The sequence below is a fragment of the Chamaea fasciata genome, unplaced genomic scaffold, assembly GCF_029207755.1.
Source record: "Chamaea fasciata isolate MVZ Bird 193981 ecotype frontalis unplaced genomic scaffold, bChaFas1.0.hap1 SCAF_11, whole genome shotgun sequence".
NCBI classification, from domain to species: Eukaryota; Metazoa; Chordata; class Aves; order Passeriformes; family Sylviidae; genus Chamaea; species Chamaea fasciata.
The window spans coordinates 24,901,850-24,921,063 of record NW_027094096.1 but is presented as its reverse complement, the minus strand read 5'-3'; the positions used below and the strand labels follow the sequence as shown (position 1 = coordinate 24,921,063).

Below are 19,214 nucleotides of genomic sequence, written 5' to 3'. Positions count from 1 at the left end.
GTGACTGCCAGGACTTGTCTAGGCAGAGGCACCTGCGCACAGACAGAGCTCCCTGGGTCTCGTGTTGAGGGTGATGAGTAAATGACTTTGTAAGCCTGCTTTGGTTTTTGTGGGATCTCCTGTTGTGGCTGTTCTATTATGGAGATGTAAGGCAGAGGCTCATAATATCCTGATGCTTGGGAGCATTAGTTGCTCAGGCTTTATGTCTTGGCGGAGATTAAAAAAACTCTTCGGATGCCACAGAGCTGCTTTAGCTGATTCGTGCCTGGGGACACTCCTCTGTTACTGACCCGTAACTGCATTGCCTCTGGTTACACAGTGCTTTTTCCTTCTCTAGCCTTGCAGCATTTGCTTAATGACTGGGTAGCTCCATGATTTTTGGCTGAAAGTTGTCATTAACTGCTAGGATTGGGGGACTAAGTGCACAATGATTACAGGGGCTGCAATCTCTGATTTCCCCTCCTGTGCATCCACAGCAGTCATGGTTTAATTGGTGTGCCCCTGGGTTCCCCTCTCCTGAGCATCTTTCCACTGTCTCCTCGCGTAACCCTTCCTGTTACATCCCTTTTGTGTGGGCTAGAAGGGAGAAAAATGAGTCTCCCTCAAGGAAAACAAGCAGATTTGGTGTACAGGCTGTGTGTAAATATTTCTGGTGTTCGCGGACACCTGCATGCTGGTATTTAAAGATGTGTTCTGCTCCCTCAGCGTTCACCAGAGCCAACACTGATGCACACCTGCAGCCCTTGGCCCTTAGGTGACGTAGCCCTGGGTGTGGATATTGCTCTCTGAATGGTCTCCTCAAGCAAAGTGTTGGCTCTCTTGTGCCTTGGACTCTTTGAGACCTCATGGTGTGGGCAAGGACATCTTTCAGCTTTAGTTCTGTGAGGCCTGGGTGAGGCAGAAGGGAGGGGGAGCGGTTTTGACCAGGAACCCGCAAGCCCCACTGTGTGCTCCACGCTGATAAGTCTTCTAAAGGGAGGCCTGTTTTGCTACTGAAATTTGAATATATCCTGCTTTATCATCCACACACAGAAGTCCCTTTTCTGGTAATGCACCGGTTTCAAATACACTGTTGGTTGAAATAAAGTGGACTTTTTTTTTTCATTACCTGTGATATTGCTGGAAAGGATGATGCCTCTGTGTTTTTCTGTGTCTCAGACTGGTTTCAGCCACTGAAACGTCAGTACCACTGATTTTCTTGAGAGATCAGCAGAAACATAACAATTTCCCACTTGAATTTGAGCCTGTCCTGGCTTTACCTGTGACGGCATGGTCATATCCTGGCACAAGAGAGCTCAGGTCCCAACCCGTCTCTGCCTGGAGGAGCACTGGGTCTGCACAACCCTTGCTGCAGGTGCAAGGCTGGGAAACATCCCATCCCATGGGCAGCTGAGAAGTCCCATTGAGCGCTTTGCTGCTTTATGGAGAGGCTGCGTTTGCTCCTGTGTCTTCTGACACAAGTTCCGAGTAGCAGTAGCAGGGAGGAGGGAGGGACCCTACTTTAGTTTAAGGGATCTGGGCAAAGTCCTGGTGCTGCTACAGCTGTACAAGTCCTTTTCTAGTTAGGAAGCTATGGTAGGGCTGAAAATTATTTGTGGGTTTGTCTTAAACGCTGTCTCTCTCCCCCCATCGTTTTAAACAATGCGCCTTCTTTGCCTAAACTAACAGCTCACCTCATTTTTTCCTTTTATTTGTGGGCTTGTTATTCGATGCAGATGTTTTCAGTTGCAAGAGGGTGCAGTAGTTCTTGTGAAGGCATTCTGGGGTGTGGGAAGAGCAGGCTGCAGCGGCCCTATCACAGGTGTGTCCCTCCTGGATGGAGGAGAGGGCATCAGCAGAAGGAGAGAGGTGCCAGGCTGGAAGCAGCCGTGTGGGATGAGCTTTGCAGCCACCCCCAGCCAAGTGCAGGCCGGCGCCGCTGTGAGCCCTGAGCTGCAGCACAGGCTATATTTGGTCTGAGATTATTCCCTGCTTGGCCTGGATTGGTCCTGGTTGGGGCTCTGCAGGGTGGATTTCTTTTTCCCCTGGCTAACATCACCCACGCTGTGCGCCTCTCTCTTTTTCTCTCTCGCTGCCCCCTCCGGCCTGCCCGAGCTGCTGTTGCTGCTCCCTGATTCCCTCCTGAAGCATCTCAGCAGGGGCTTTGTGGGATGTGCAGGATGTGCCCCTGGTACCAGGGACAGCCTATTCCCCAGCAGCCATTAAGACGCGAATCTCTTTTCTGTGTACGAATCGGTCCAGGGGAGGCCAGTGGGAAGCAGGGTTTTTTTCCTTGCCCTCACCATCCTTTGCTGTGTGTTTTTTGGGTTGTAACAGTGGCTCTTGGGGAGAAGCTTTTCCCTTTGACTGCCTGCTGCATGGGAGGAGGGCGGCGTGTCTGGGAGGAGAGATGCAGCCCCTGTGCTCTCTGGCAGTGCAGGTGCTCCCAGGGGTTTGGCTGTGCTGAGGTGGAGCTGCCTGTGGCAGCAGTCAGGGGAGCAGTGTCGCTCCTGGCTGTGCTGAGAGATGCCCGGTTACCTTGGCAATGCTTCTGGAAAAATGCAGGGAGAAAACAGGGTGGAGAGGGGACATTGCAGCAGAGAAACTGCCTGGCTGGCGGGAGCTGGAGCAGAAGGTGAGGGTGATGGGAGCCACGGGGGAAAGCCCTCCTGGCACACAGCTGCCCTGGGCACTGCGACAGCAGAGGCAGGCGTGGGAGTGGCATCACAAACAAGTGATGGATGGACTCAGGCAAACCTGTTGAAGCCACAGATGAGACGTTTGCACACGTTGGAGCAGTGAGCCTGGGATGGTGGGATGGGCTGCTCTTTGGTTTGAGGATTTGTAGAAAGCGGTTGGAAAGCGTATTGCGAAAAGGAGTTCTTTTTATCATAAATGGCCAGCTGCATCCCTGGGTGTTTCTCCAAACCTCCTAAGTATATGCCCTAGGCACAGCTTTCTTCTGCCTTAATCTCCTAGTGAATATTCAAAAATAGATATACTTGTAGCACTGGAAAAGCCTCTTTCAGAGTTGTTTCAGCACTGCAGAGAACAACCCTTAGGAAAGAAACTCAAAAAATAAACAGCAGCTGCTGCCATGTTTCCCCCTCCTCCGCCTCCTCACCCAGTGTGGAAACCCGGTGTCAGTTCCCTTTCCCATCCATTCCTGGCATTTCCCTGCCTGGTGCCAAGGCAGCGAAACCCCCAGGCTGTCCACACCCAGCTGAGATGCTGCGTGCTGGAGACCTGTTGTGCTGCAGCTTCACCTGTGTCCAGCCCAAGTGTCTGGATGGATGAAGGTGTGTTTGCACCAGGGCAGATGTGTCCTCGGTGGTCTCCGGGCCTCCTCCAGCACAGCTTCCCTGCCCTTTGCTGCAGATTGTGCCACTGAAGGCTGAGTGGCCTTCCCACCCTGGAGTACCCCCGGGCAGCCTGAGGAAGCTGCTGGTGTACGATGGAGGAACAGAGAGAAGGGGGATGTGGCATTTCTGAATGGTCAGGGGGGTTGCTGTCACCCTGTCACGGAGCTGCCCCAGCCACGTCAGGACTCTGATTTACCTTTGTGGCACTGTTACGGGATGAACCTTGGTTCTCAGCTTCTCACAAAGAGCCAGTGTTCGACATCTGGACCCAGAAGCATCTTGAGTTGATGCAGCTTTGTAATGAATGAAACCTCCGTGTCTGTAACGGGGTGGTGGGTGTCCACGTCCTCTCTCCTCAGGCGTGCTGCTGGCTGCTCCTCCTTGGCCTGTTGGAGCTGCTAACTGACCTGTGTGCATCCCCTCGGATTGCAGCTGGTACCCCTGGGCTCCCTGGGATGCCAAGTCATCCAGCAGCTCAAGTGACTCCAAACCCAGCAGGGAGGATGAGGATGGGGGGTGGTGCGGGAGGCAAGGTCACCGCTTGGCTGGGCGGGCTCAGGGACACACAGACCCCAGGGATGTCAGGATGCCTCCACGTCCGCCAGCTTCCAGGGGGATTGTGCTCTCCAAAACTGGAGTGATGAGTACAAGAAAAGGAGGAGGAGCGGGAGAGTATAGATAAAGCTTCTGGAAGGGGAAAACCCACCGAGAGGAGAAAATAGCAGCTCTGGTTATTCTTTCTTTCTTTCTTTCTTTCTTTCTTTCTTTCTTTCTTTCTTTCTTTCTTTCTTTCTTTCTTTCTTTCTCTCTCTCTCTCTCTCTCTCTCTCTTTCTCTCTTTCTCTCTTTCTCTCTCTCTCTCTCTCTCTCTCTCTCTCTCTCTCTCTCTCTCTTCCTTCCTTCCTTCCTTCCTTCCCCCACGCTCCCTCGTACCTCACTGCTCGTATCCTCTTAGGACTGTGCTGGTGGGTGTGGGTGTGACTGCACTTCCCCTGGCTGGGCACTGCCAAGTGGAGGGGGATCTGGGGACAAGGTCTTGTGCTGTGTTGTCACCTTTACGAGGTACTGTGTCCTCACATGGCATTGCCGTGGATCTGCTCATCTCAGCTGACAAACCGGGGTGTCAACAGCCGGGACGCACCAAACCAAAAATGGCCTTTAGACCCAGTGACACGAATGCTGCTGACCTCAGGAACAGACCTGGAAACCCCTGCTTTGAGCCCCCGAATGGCATCCTGCCAGTTAGCTTGTTTCATTCCAAAGCTGATGCATAGGAAAATCTAACTTCTGATAGCAAATGTTCGCTGTTGCATTTAAAGCGTGCACTGAGTGTTCATACCTGGAGCAGGTGACAGTCGGATGGATGGATGCTCACTCACAGGCACCTGCCTGGCATCTCCCAGCCCAGGTGCTGGAGGTGGGGGGCACTGGGTGGTTCTGTGCTGCTCAGAGTGCGGGAGCTGCCCGCACAGGGCAGCTGGACAATGAGCTTCTGCTCATTGCCCCTGTAATTCCCATTCCTGGTCTGCCTGGAAACCTTAAACCACTCAAAAGCCTTGTCAGAGAAACGGTGATCTTCATCAAATGTTGATTTTTTCAGAAGTCTATAAATATTGCTTATTTAATATTCTTTTTCTTCTCTCCTAGGATCCTGCGGGAATCTTTGAATTGGTAGAGCTCGTTGGCAATGGTACCTACGGGCAGGTGTATAAGGTAAGAGTTCCAGCTGAAATGATCCTTGTTTGCCTTGGCTGAATGCTGAATGTGGAGCGTCCCAGCACATCACCTTGACGAGGCTTTGGCCATTTCAAACCTCACAAGAAGCCTTGCTGAACTCTGACCTTTTGGTCTTGTGTGCAAGTATCATTGTGTAGCACACAGAGCTCTTGTAATAAGCAATTCACATTAGTTCTGAAACTGTCACAAGAAAATGAATTGCCTTTTTTTTTCCCCCCCCCCCCTTTTCCTCACAGTTGCTTTTTATTGATTAGATGATGAGGAGGGAGTGAGAAGTCTGTGCTTTAATAGCTAAATCTTGATCTCTTCTGAGAGCTGAGTTTACAGCTGCAATAGGTTGCCAAATGAGTTTGCTACAGTCTAGTGCTCTGCTTGCACACAGGCTGGCTGCCATCCTTTCCACTGGCAGGAACCTGCTACAGGATTAAAAACACTATTAAAATGTTTTTATTAAGGTGCCTGTTACAGTCAGTAGGATTGCTTTAAATTTTTCTGAACATCTAGAAGCAGCAATCCAAATGAGAATAGTGAAGGGGCTGTGGAGAGCAGGATTTTAATTTACAAGAATATTTAAAATGCCCACCTCTGCTGTATTCTATCACCTGTCCCAAACACATCTTAGCTTGGGGGATTTCCAGATTTTGTCTTCTTGATGGGATCTTTTTATGGACTATCCTTGTGCGTTTGGGATGGGATTGAGTTATTTCAAAGTCTGGAGTTATCTGTGTTTATAAGTGGTGGGGAGATGTTTCTTGTCATGGTTGCACGAGGAATTTGCCAACTTTTTTCATTCTGCTGGGAGTCAGTACCTCCCCTGGGCCTCATTCTCCACGAAGCTCCTGTATGTGTGGGCACGAGTGCCGTGTATGTACACGTGTACTCATGTGTGTGTGGGCACACAGAGATCCTGTTTACCCGTCATGCCCATGTTTCATTTTGACTGTAGAAGAGAATATACTCATGTGCTCCTACTCCGTGGTTTTGGAGACACAGCTCTTGCTTGTCACGCTCTAAAAGACAGCGAGCTGCCCCTGCTGAGGAGAATGGTGTTTAGAGAGCCAAGATTCCCCCATCCTCCTGCTGCTGTAGACTAATCCTGTCAGTAGAAGGATCAAGGGATTGAAGTGAACCGAAGATGAACTGGAACTTCTGGAGTTTGAAATGTGTGAATTTTTGAACTGGAACAGATTTAAAAAAAAAATAAAGTAACGAAAACAAAGGAAAAACTGCCCCACCCCAAAGCTGTTCTTATCAAGGTTATATTCCAGGGAGCCTTCACCTCTGGTATTCATTGTTTTCCCACCATGTGCTCCCTGCCATGGGAGCTCGCTTCTGAACTGTTTTTCTTCTCAGCTGCTAAAATAACGGTGGAAGGTGACCTAATTTTAACTGGTTCATATTTCTAACAATCCGTGGAAACTATGTGCCTGTAACGGCCTTTTCAAAGCGTCGTGTTTTTGTGGAGAGCAAAAAAGGGAAATAAGCTGGTGCTGCTGGTTGTGTGGCTCAGCTGATCGGGTTTCCTCTTGCTGGGTTCGATTCTTTCTGTGTGTTACCTCAAAGGGGAAAAAAAAAACCACCCAGAAATGTCCCAAGTGTAGGCTGAACGTTTTTGTGTTCCTTTTTCCCCGTGCTGTACAAGGGGAAAATCCTCCTCCTAACTGTTTTTAACTTGCTGGAGTAACTGGATTGTCCTCGGCGTGATTCACGTGGTGCTGGTGCCAGACGGGATGGTGACGGGGGCGGAGGGGAGAACGTTGCTGTCCAAACCAAATTAGTAAGTATTGAGGTATGAGCTCAGGCTAAGCCTGACTTCACAGCTCTCTTCCACTGAAGTCCTGGAGCAGCACATGCTCTATAAACAAAAGGAGACTTTGAGATAAAACATACATAACTGTTTATGGTGTCCCGCCCTAAAACCCAGCGTGGAAACAAGATCTCTGCGATTCTTTTTCTCCAGATACCACCGCTCTATTTATCTCTTGCAGCAAAACAAATGGATCGACTTTCAAGACACACAGACCTTCTGGCTCCATTCTAAACCAGCCCTTAGAAGTGATCCATACCTAGGAGCAGCGTCCTCTATAATTAGATGGTTGTTCCACTGGCATTTCCAAACCCCTCTCAGGCAGGGCTGGGCTGTTCACAGAATCATTTCGCTTGGAAAAGGTCTTTAAGACGGAGTCCAGACAATAACCCAGTATTGCCAAGCCCACCACTAAACCGTGTCCCTAAGTGCCACATCTGCACATCTGTTAAATCCCGGCAGGGGTGGTGCCCTGCCCCTCTGTGCAGCCTTACCTGAGGTGCCCCATTGCCGCCCTCCTAGAGGCTGTGCGCGCCTCCGGTTGTGTTTTTGGGTTCTGGTGCTGGCTGCCAGCCCGAGCTCTGCGGGTCCACCCCCTGTGCTCTCCGCCAGGAGCGGTCACCTGGTGAGCATCATCCCCGCTTCTTGTGACTGCTCCCTCCGTGGAGCAAAAAAAGCAGCTTAGCTGTTGGGAAGAGGCAGAATTGAGATGTTTATTCCAGGCAGTCCTGTGTGCTGCAGCCTTGATGTTTCCCCTAGAAAATCTGATTTAGCAGCAATGTCTGACGCTGCTGCGTGGCCACGTTTGTGCTGGAGACTGCAGGTGTCCTGGTGATAACCAGCTGGCCTGCCCAGGAGCTGAGGGGAAAATGTGCAAGGTGCAAACTTCCCATTGATCCCATGGGATCAAGAGCATGGTTGTGTCCTTCTGGCAGCTGAGCAATCTCACAGACCCTGCAAAGTGTCTGGGAGTGCCGCAGTAACCGGAGCCCTCAGAGAGCAGGGATTCATGGAGCCAGCCTCAGCGTCTGCTGCTGTTGGGGAGGTTGGGGAGGCACGGCACGTGCCTTCTCCTTGCTCGTAGGAGAGTTGTGTTGGCCAAGCCTGGTGCACCTTGAGAGCTCCCAGAAGGAGGGCACCCACTGCCACAGCGAGTGCCTTGGGATGCAGCTGCTGCCGCTGCTTTGATCCTGCTTTCTGGGTCATGGTTTGAAGATCCCTTTCAGGTGGTTCACAGTGCTTCTGTGAATCAAAGCCTTGTTCTCTGAGCCTTGTGCTTGAGGCAAAGGCAACTGGTTCAGTTTGACCTCTGCATTTTCAAGTGAAGGTCTTCCTTTGCTCCGGACAGCAGGTTAAAACACCTGTTTGGTTCTTCCCGGCTCTGGCCCTACCCCAGGGACACCTGGGTGCTGCAGGAGCCCTTGGCAGTGACCTGCTCTGCTCTCACTGCTCTAACCCCAGCCGTAAGCTCTTCGCTTTGGAAAAATGCAGAGAGAAATAACATTCCTTGTTCGCTGCTTAACAATCTCTCGTGAATAGCTCGAGTTTTATTTTAATGAGGCACCGCACTGGTGATGATTTATCTCCCTAATTGAATCGGAAGCTTTTCTTTATTTTCTAATAATCTTGCATCTAATGTTACAGATTGTAAGCTGGTTTTGATAAAAGACTGAGAACTTGCTAGCTTCTGCGCCAGACATTGTTGCAGTAGTGAATTTTTGTGTCCTTGGATTTTATTTTTCTTAGAGGTGTTTAAGGAAATGACTATCAGGAATACGAGGTGGACTTGGGAATTAAACCTTTGCCTCACTGGTTTTTAGCTGATGGCTGAAAGCAACTCTAAACACAAAACTCACTAAGATCCTTGAGAGCGTTACCTAAACTACTCTGAGGAAATAACTGCTTTTATGTCCCGGAACATTATTATTGCTGTTTATTTCTACTCTGCATGAGAGCAAACAAATACTCCTTAAAATACTGCGTGTGCTTAGATTGCCTGGGTAGATCAAGGCCACAGCCAGTGGGGTGTCCAGCACCAATAAATATGTGGGTTCAAAGGTAAAGGACACTGGGCTACTCAGAAATACCTGTCCAATAGATGGGTGCAAAGCTTGGAGACACATGCAGCGGGCTACTTACTGTCCACTGAGTAAGTGGAAAACCAGAGCAGTCCCCCAGTGTTTTTATGGGCTTAGCCACGGCCATTCACACAGCGGCCCGTGGATGGTGTCAGCCAAGAAGGATTTTGATGCAAGCCTTTGCCGTGGTGAGAAAAAAAAATCAGGAAATAGATCAGATGGTGACCTTTGTACCTCTCATCTTGTGTATTTTACAACATGGAAGTAAACGATGTTGAGATTACATATTCACGTGCTTCTTCCCAACTGTGCCAGGAGGACAGTGGTCATTCACGCCAAGTGCTGCTTTGCCTTGTGCCCTGGGGATGTGCATCTCCATTTACAGCTTCAGCAAGGTTTTGTTTTACAGGGTACAAGATAGAGCATGTGGGCACCTCTGTAACTGCACAATAACTATTGATTGCTTAATTACCTGGTAGGTGCCATATAATCACCCAGCTATTACGCAGCAGTAGCCTGTGCTCTAATTTACAGCGTGTGGGATCCGCGTGCCGCCCGTGTCAGCTGTGGCCCTCCAAGGAGCTCCTTTACCACCAGCACGTGATGGGGCAGGGCACGGGAATCACCCTTGGGAGCCACCCCAGGGCAGGTGGGGCACCTCTGCGGGTTCCTGGCTGCCCACAGGCTGTCCGTGCCCTCTGCCAGCCCAAGTGGGGCAGCTCTTTGAAGAGAATGTGGTTTTCACTGTTGCTTTTTGGGTTACTATGTCTGTCCGTCTGTCTGGGGTACAAATGCATATGGAAAAGGTTGAAGGAATGCATCCCAGGGTCTTTAGTCAGGACTTATTTATCGCCAGAAGTCAGGGCCCATCCACCTGGAGGCAGCTGCCCAGGTTTGACCTGGTCGATGGAGATGTTGAGGTGTGTGGGTATTAGAAAGTGAATAAAATATTTGAAATCCAAGGTCACCTGTTGCTGGAGAGCTGGGACTGTTTGATTCCTGAGACAAACCTTTGGGGGGAATGTCCCAGGCACAAGCCTGTGTTTGATAATGTTGTCTTGGAGTTTGCAGATGCCAGAGGAGGAGGGATAATGCGTGTCCTGCGCTCCTGGGGGCTGTTTGTGCACTCCGTGCACGGTGGCATCCTTCCTCCTGGCATCATCCCCAGGCATTCCACCAGTGCAGGCTGGTGGGGGAGCAGGTGAACATCCTAAAGAAAGACTTTCAGAAGACTCCTTTTTCCCTTAACTTATTTTTGAGGGTGGATATGAGGAAATAGAGCGTTGAACTTTTAACATTCTATTTTTTTAACTTGCCTGGTATCTCTTCCAGTCTGGCTGCTGCTGATCAAGTGCTGGGCCCTTGCCTCAGCTCTGGTGAGAACAGAAACTCTACAGGTTCCTGGGTCATTATTAGGAGTTCAGATAATTAGCCCGAGTCAAGAATGGCAGTAATTGTTTTTAATCATCAGTTGGTTTATTGTCTCCCTTTCTAAAAGGCTGATGGTCAATAGCTCGATAATTAATCACTGCTGCTTTATCCGTGTGGAAGAAGCTACCATGCCGCACTACAATTAATATTTCCTGGGGATTGTTGCTGTAAAGAATTAGCTGCAGTTTACATACACAGCTTTTAGAGCTGCAGACTGACTGCTGTGCCTTGCTTGGGAGGCCAGACTGAAGGTGTGCACAGCAGTGCCTGCAGAGCAGGTGGTGCTGCCAGCCACCCTTGTCCCAACAGCTGGCCTGCGGCGCTGGGTGCTGCTCCGAGCACGCCAAGGGCACCTGGTGCCCCCTTTCCCAGGCTGCTGAGGGAGTTCAGAGCCCCATCATCTCGCAGTCTAAACAAGCAGCTGTAGCCCCAGACGGCGACTGCATTTGAAGGTGTGCTGTGAGCATTGCTCTTTTCTCACCTTCGCCTTTAGAAAATGAACTGCGCGGTTGGGTGTGACTCGAGCTGCATTGGTGGTTCTAGTCTGACATCCTCAGCTTTGGGTCTTTTTTTATGTTTTCAGGCTCTTCCGAGGTTGCTTTTGCTGCAGGGCAGGGCAGGCTGAGCGTAACCACACGTGTGTGAGTGTGTGTAGCAGTCCCACCTCCCGCTCCGACGGTCACTTCTCATGAGGGGTTGGTGCCTTTGGTTTGGGAGGCTTCCTGGCTTTCCCCATGGTTTGGTGCTGCTCTGAGAGCCTGCTCCAGGGGACTGAGGCGGGGAAGCACTTTGTGTCTCCCCACCCTGCCCTGTCCCAGGCTCTTCCTTCCCCAGGGATGGTTTTGGTGCTGGCTGGACCGCTCACATCCAGACACAGACCCTTGTGGGCGACCACTGGCCGCTCGCCACCTTCAAGGTCACGGATGGTCTCTGTCAGTTTGAATGGATTTACAAGACTTCCAAGCTGCTTTATAATCTTTCTGTATTACGAGCACGGTATTAAATATTAAGCCACTGTTTCTGCTGGGATGGCTCCATGTGCCGGCAGAGAGGGGGGTGGTGGTGCTGCCGTGTGAGGATGCTCACCAGGGCTGGGGTCTCCGCTGCTCCCACAGGCACCACCTAGCAGACGGTGCTGGGCTTTTATCTGCTTTTTCTGGCTTGCAGGAAGGGGCTGGGCCGAAATACTGGTGTGTGATAACTCCTGTAGCCTTATCAGAAGGAAAACGGGCAATCTCAATTTATCAGCTTCCCCACAATGTTATAGTAGCTCTGGAGGAGAAGGTCCTTTCTGTGCTGACTCAAATGGAGTGTGTGTGTGTGTGTGTTTCTGAAATGCAGATTTGTTTTTGCCATGCAGGCAAGGAAGTCTTAACTGAAAAATGCTTAAAATGATGCTTCATTCTTAAAAAAAAAAAAAAAAATTAAAAAAAAAAAAAGGCAAAAGCTTTGTTACCAGAGCAACTGGTACATCTTGTGCTGCTTCATTTCTCTGAAACACAGAGCGAGCCCTGAGCCCTCCCTCCCCCCCAAGAAACCAGCCCCCACACACCTACGCACCAATATGTCACATTAGCTTTGCTGCTTTCTGAATAATGTAAGGGAAAGGTGCTTTTTCAGTCCCAGAGAATGCAGGTTATAAAAGGTGATTAAAAATGCTTTTGCATTGCCTCCCTTTAAACCTCTGTTCCATTTCCCTCCCTGCCGAGTTTGTGAAGGGAAAGGGCAGGGTGAAGGTCAGGAGCAGACTGATGCATCTGAGGAGTGACATTTGTCCAGTCTCCCTCGCGTTGCTGGATGCTCTCATTCTGTAAATACTGCACAGTTTTGCAGGACAGAAAAAAAAAAAAAATCTGCAATGCCTTAGGGTTAAAAAAGCTCCTTTGAAGATGCCAAGTGAAGTCAGTGGTGCTGCAAAGCGTGGGGAATGCGGTGGTGGGTCTTGCAGTGCCTTGTGTGCGGGTGCCGGGCAGGGACGGGGCAGAGGCAGAGTCCCCTCCTTGGCTTGTGGGCATTAGAAGGTGCTCTGTGCAAGCAGCTGCTTTGCAGATAATAGGAGCAGGCACCCTGTCCAGTGCCACGTTCTCCCGTCCCAGAGGAATGGCTGCACTGGGAACTCAGACTTGTCTTCTGTCAGATCCTTTGTGAGGACACCGAAAGTGAGATGGGGGAGATGTTTAGGAAGGAGCCAGCTTTCAGAATGGGGTTATTGCCTGTGAAAGCCTCACTCTCGGTTTTGGGAGGGGTGGTTTCTCGTCTGCTGAAGCTCCCATTGCTCTGCTCGCTGTAGTATCTTACCAGCAGTGTTTTGCAGGGGTGTGGCTGTGGCTGGTGGGTGATGCGTGGGTGCTGTAAGGCTCGGGTGGGTTACAAAAAAACATTTGCTTTTGGGTGAAATCCCTCTCTTGGGCTGCAGGGCACAGGCGAGGAGCATCTTGTTCTCAGCAGAAACTGGTACCTGCGTTTTTTTGCAGGTGTAAACTTGGATATTGTATTTAAGAAGTAATAGACTCTTTTAGTATATTGGAACCTGGTGCAGAGCACAGGGAGCTGGGGGTCAGGTTCTCACTGCTGTGACCTTTGCTAAGTGCTTCCTCTCTTCTCCTTTCCCATCTTTCCATTCCCATCCCTGTCCTTACCCCTTTCCGCTTATAATCAGAAACAGAGCACCACTGGGGTGGTCTGGGGGGGCAGAGCTGGGAGCTGCCGGGTGCTGCCACCACTGGAAATCCATCTGTGGGGCGATGGGGAGGCTGGGAGCCCCTGCACCACCAGCATTTTGGAGACAAAAATTTTGGAAACAAAATGCTGGGAGCAAGGCTGATTCCCGGAGGAGCAAGTACAGCAGCTGCTTCTAGGTCAGCTGAGGAAAACAACCGAGAGAAGCACTGAAAAGTAGGTTTTGGAGCTGGGAGGTGTTTTGTTCCTCCCAGCTCTGAAGGTGCCACTCTCAGCTAGGGAGGCACTTTTTAGAAAGCTTACAGAAGGGGATGGGAGGAGCAGCAAGCTGTAAACCTTGGTCCAGGCTGTGGATTTGAAGAATTTGCAAATGCTGTGGTGTTTGTCTTCAAGGATGTTTCTTGCTTGTCATTTTTTTATGTCACTCCAGATTTTGATGCAGCTTGGGTTGTGGCTGACCCTGAGGACTCTGAGGCAAGTGATGCCTACGGGGAGCCTGCTGGAATTCTGCAGCTTCTCCTGCTTGTGCTTTGAAGGCTCACTGCAGAGAGAATGGTGTCTCTCTTGAAATCTGCCGTTTATTCTTAGGTTTACCTGGGAAGCCCTTTACACTAATTACCTAAAGATGGAAAGTGCCAAGCAAACACAGCCTGCTTCCAAATGTTGTGGGATTTTTTCCTCTTCTTGCATAAGAATGGCAGATTGGTGTAAAATTTTTTTTTTTTTTTTTGCTTTGTTTAAGTCTTTGGATTTTTTGTGTGTCTTTAGGTGTCTTAAATTCTTGAGTTGAAATGTGCACAGGGAAGTGCGTGGCTAGAAGCCCAGCTCCATCCTCACATGCCCTCGTCCCCAGCCCATCTCAGCTCATGTGTAGGTGGCTGGGAAGGAGGTCAGTCTGGGCTGCAGGCAGCGCTGCAATTAGCTGGAGAGGGATGTGGGGGAACCTGAGCCTTTGTTGGCACGAGCTGTGGTGATCCAGCCCAGAGAGTCCCGTCAGGTGCCTCAGCCACCTCTCCTTGTGCCCAGGGCTCGCCCTTGGCTGTGGAGCATCCCAGCCCGTGTGCTTGCACAGTCATCTGCCTTGGGCTGGGCTGCAGACCCGTGCACTGGTGTCCCAGTGATCGCTGGTGTTCTCAGACTTCCCAGGGGTTTTTTGTTCTCCACTGGAGCAGGGCAGTGCTCTTAAAGAGGTGTTGGTAAATGCTCCTTTTTCATGTGTGGCCTTGGTTTTCCCAGCAGAGGGGTTGTGATGGGATGCATCCAGGAGACCCAGAAGTGGCCCACAGGTCTGCAAGAGGATGAGAAATTTAAATGCTGGATTGGGGCTGGCAGGCCTTCTCTTGGTGCGAATCTCTGGTTTGGTGTGCGGCTGTCGGATCCTCTGGGGTCGTTGGGATGCTTCCTTTGTGTGGTTGGGGGATTTCACCAAGAGTCACTGACAGCAGCAGCAGGAGCAGCCTGGAGTGGAGGGGATGCTGCTTGGCTCCAGTTTCTGATATTTCCGGGGACCTTTGTGACCTGTGGCAGTGAGATTCCATAAAGAACAGCCTTCTGCATGCCTCTTCTTTTTTAGCTCACTGCAAAGGTGAACCTGATAATGAGTGATACTTGAAATGACCTGGGCGTGAAGGGACAAAAGGGGACAGCGAGGTAATCCAGCCCGTTATGTTCCAAAACGGGAGCTGTGGCAGGGAGAGAGTTTTGTAAAGGACAGAATTGGGTATTAGATGCCTGTACTTAATTTTGCAGAGCTGCCCACAGGTCTGGTCTGGAAGTTGTGCTGGCTTTGTTAGCTCTCCATGGGCACAAGATGGAGAAGCACCTTGCTTGGGCCAGACCCATTCGTGGGAAGTGCTGCTGTCGCTGGAGGAGATGCTCCACCTGGGCTGCAGGGAACAGATGATAGTCCCATCTCATCGCATTTCAGCAGATGTGGCCTTAGCTCGATGTACTTATTTTTTTCCCCGTTTAGTGCTGAGTGGGGATATTGTTTCAGTAAGTCTGGTTTATAATGAACAAATAAACGCGTGGTGTTAGTTCCTTACAGTTCTTCTGCTCCCTTGAGAAATGGTTATTAACAGAGTCAGTGTGAAGAAGTGTATTTTATGTTTACCTACATGGTATCTAGAGCAAATGAGGTCAGGATTTTACAGTAAAACAGCTGCATTAAAAAATATTAACTTGTGGATGCCTGATTATTAGTTAAAAGGTGTGATTTGTTCCTCACAGGTTTGTATTGTGTTTTCTTTGCTCTGTCTGTTGGTGTGTGAACTTCAGGGTGGTTCCTCCGTCTGGGCAAGCAGTCCTGGGGTCCGCAGGGATTCCTGGTGGGGGCCTCAAGTTTGGGATGGTATGGGAATCTCTGACCCTGATCTCTCAGTTGAGCTCCTCCTCCAGAACCCTGTTGTAATGGTAAGTAGTAGGAGGGTTGGAAGGGAAAGCTAGGCATTTTTTCCAAGGCCTCTGCTCCCTATCCTTAACTTTCCTGATGATGTTGTATTGACCAGGGCATTGGGCTGTTGGGGCTTTGTCCCTGCATTCAGGTCAGGGTCTTGTGTGGCGATGTTGATTTGCGTTTAAAAAGCCCCAAACTTACGGTGGCTGTGTCTGAGGAAAGGTTGGACATGTCAGCCTCCATGGCGAAGGAAGAAGATGTGCTGGGAGAGACCAGCATCTCTTCTGCCCTGGTCTCTGGGGCCAGCAGGGTGAGATGTGGACAGGGAGCCGTTTCATCTTTCCAGCTTAACTCTTTTCTTCTTGCATAGCATCCCCTTTCGAAAAGGTGGGAGGTTTCCACCCTGGCACATCTTGCAGTTTATAAGCCTTTATGCCAATACTTGGTGTTGCAGTTTCTCCCTGAGCAAAACCATTACATGAGGACAAGATGCCTCATTCAGTACCTGAGCTGAGCGTTCAGAAGTCTCCAGCCAACCTCCCCCGTCCCCACCTGGGACATAAAAAAAAACCTCTTCAGAATTTGAAGCTCTCACGGACAACACGAAAGGTTGGAAACGCATCTTTGTTTTCCAGAGGGAGAAATTCAATATAAGCAGTGATCAGGGCTTAGGAAAAACTGCAAGTTCCACTGGACTTGCCGTTAGTCTCTTGTTTTTCTAGAGCAATTATAGCTGTAGTTGAAGTGGGCAGCACCAGTGGAAATGCCTTTGAGTTCCTGGACTTCAGAGATTTTCCCTTTCACACTTTAATTCAGCAGGTCCAGGATCAAGGCCAAACCTTTTCTTTTCTACATAACTAATAGAAAGACAGCCAGTTCAGCAGAATTTCTGTAAATAGCCTGTTCCAGATGAATTGTGAATTGTGTATGTGAATGCCAATAGGGCTAAGGCAAGGGGTAGTTTGCCAAAGAAAATGGAAATCTTGTGTTAGAGAAATAGGCTTCTGAAACACAATGTCAGATTACATTTTTGGACTCTGCAGAAACATTGTTTGCTGCAGTCATGAAACTGCCCAAAATGCAGAAAAGTCTTGATCCTTGGCACTGAAGGACAGCATCCAGTGGGTGAGTCCTGGTCACACAGAAAACACTCAGCATCAGCTGAAAATTCTGCAGCAGCCCAGCAGTGAGCTGGGCCCTTGAACACCTGCTGGAAGAACTTCTTCAGTATTTTTAATGTGGTTTTTTTTTGTTTGGGTTTTTTTTTTTTTTTTTAACTGACAAAAGCCAGCATCTGCTGGGATAATCATGGTGTGGTTTGGAGGTACTCTGCCTTTAGCATCCACACCAATTTGAGGGCTGGAGGAGTGGTGGGCATCTCAGGGAGGTCACTCAGCTGGGCAGTGGTCCAGGGCATGGCAGTGGTGCTGTCCATGGAGTTCAGCCCCCACAGGAGCAGCTGGATTCGAGGTCTGTCACTGTTCACCCTTTAAAAGCCACCGTGGATGTGGGGGTGCGTTGTTCCTTCATGCTGTCTGCCTTGTCACTGCTCCGACTGCAGATGGATTTGCGCTTGTGCTGCTCTGCTGGGCTGTGCAGTCCCAGGAGAGCCAGGTTACAGCCTTCTGCTTGAGGAGGGGCGGGGAGAGGCTGGTTCTCAAGCCATTCCTGTGTCTTTGGCCTGGGCTGACTTGGGCTCTGGGAGTCGTTGGCATTCAGCACAATACATTTGCCCCCCCAGGTTAAGCACTACAGCACCACCTCCATCCTCCAGCCGTTTTCTCCCTTGTGGCAGTCTTGGGGATTTGCTTTGGTTTAGGTCTTTACTTGCGCCTGCCCGTAGTAGCTTAAACTTGGCATGGCCATGGAAATTTGGTGCTTTTCCCCTGCTGTTCCACAGCAGATACAGGGTTGTGGAGGGCGCCTAGGAGGGGATTAGCCAAAGGGCTCAGAGAGAGCACAATTTTGAGCTACACCATGTGTCTCAGATAACCCTTCTTCCTCAAATCTGCCCTCTCTCTTCTAGAGAGCCCCAACCCTGGGACACAGTGCCTGGGGCTGTGTTTAGCAAAGACTCTGTATATCTATCAGCAGTTGGGTTTAAATGCAGTGGGGGCAGTGTGGGAGCCCCACCCTGAGCTGGCTGAGCCCCTGGCAGTGGGATGTGCCTGCCAGTGAGGGTGCAAGAAGCCCCAGCCAGCTGTGAGGGCATCCCACATCCCTCAGGAGGGGATGCAGCTCCTGGCACAGCCACAGCAGTGTGTGCCTTTGCCTCTGTTAATCACTGCCTTCAGCACTATTCCAGTGCTGGGGAATGATCCTTGGGCTCGGGGAGCCCACAGCTGAGCTGACGTGGGGACAAACCCAGTGACAAGCAAGAGCAGACGCTCTTGAAAGCTCCATCAGTCGCTCCCAGTATTGGGTTCTCTTCTTCCCTCACCGGTGACTGTCTGCAACCTGTTTGGGAAGGCACTTGAGAAGAAATAAGGTAATTACATAATTTAATAACAGACGTGAGAGTGCCATTCTGAGCACACCAGCAGTGTGGAGGAGCTGGGGCTGTGGAACGTGACTTGTCTTGCACGGGAGGGATTAATCACGTCGGCTCCTGGGAGACAGGTCTGCTGGAGAGGTGGTTGTGTTGGATGCGCTGTTCATGTCACTCAGATTAGGCTGTGTTCAAGAACTAATAAAACCAGGAGAAGAGAATTCCAGCAGAAGGGATCGATAGCTTGAAAGCGTTTTAATTCAAAACCAGAAAAACGGGAGCGGTTATGGGCAAGGAGAGTATGTTAATAAAGGAAAATGAGTATTTGTTGCTGCTGGTGTGAAATGAGATAATTTAAGAGATGTTCGAAGTGCCTTTTGTCACAATTGATGCCTTTTGTTAGGTTTCCGAGCAAAATGGAGCCTGCGACTTTCGATTTCAGGGTTCTCAGATGATCAAAATACCGTGGGGCAGCCTGATCATCTCATGCTTTTCTGAAATGAGGTCATCAATAACTTTTGCCTGGGTGTGATTTACACAGTTGTCAGTGTCTGAATTGCCATAATATGTCTCTGCCCGGGAAAAATGCTGCATTTGGAGGGGGGAGAAAACCAACAAAGCAGTAGCTCTGTTTAGTTGGTTCCCTGCTAATAATGGAAACAGAAAAGTGATTACTTGTGATCCATTCAAACAGAAAGGCTCAGCCTCGAAAGCTGGAGGCGTGGAAGCTGTTACAAGGTCAAGCGGTGTCCTTTAAGGAGAAACAGGTGGCAAATACTGTCAGTGGCTGATAACACATCTGCAGCATCATGAAAAGTGCATCTGAAATTAAGATTAAAGGTGCTTTGCACTTGTATGGAGAGGGGAGAAAGAGAAAATAGAGATGAAATCAGGAAAAAGAGGATTAGCTTTTGGTGGGTGACAAGCGATAGCTCTGGCCAAGGAGAGATTTAAGCAGCAAAGTGCTCAGTAACCCAGGGAATTATTAAAGCTTTCTGCAGCTGCTTCCAACTGATGGTCTTCAAGAGCCCGAAATTCTTTTGTGTTTGAGCCTTTCTCTCACCCCAAGCCTTGGTGTGTACGTGCACATGCAAAATCTCCTCTGCAGCCCCGTATGTCAAGCTGGGAATGCAAATACCAGAGGCCCTGGCCATCCTCACTTGCAAGAGTCTGCTTTCATTTTAGATGCCTTAGTTTACACTGAGGCAAAAGGGGTCCTGACCTGCAGCTATGCTGGTAGACCTCATTCTTTTGTTGAC

General features: G+C 49.9%; 1 protein-coding gene across 6 annotated transcripts in view; it reads left to right on the top strand.

The window, feature by feature from the left end:
- Nucleotides 1-19,214, top strand: part of TNIK (TRAF2 and NCK interacting kinase) — a 151,121-nt gene that overhangs the window by 22,016 nt on the left and 109,891 nt on the right. For all 6 annotated transcript variants that reach the window (XM_066193730.1, XM_066193726.1, XM_066193729.1 and 3 more), the window contains exon 2: nt 4,988-5,053. In XM_066193730.1, the coding sequence (XP_066049827.1) occupies nt 4,988-5,053 (66 nt within the window). The remainder of the gene's footprint in view (nt 1-4,987; nt 5,054-19,214) is intronic.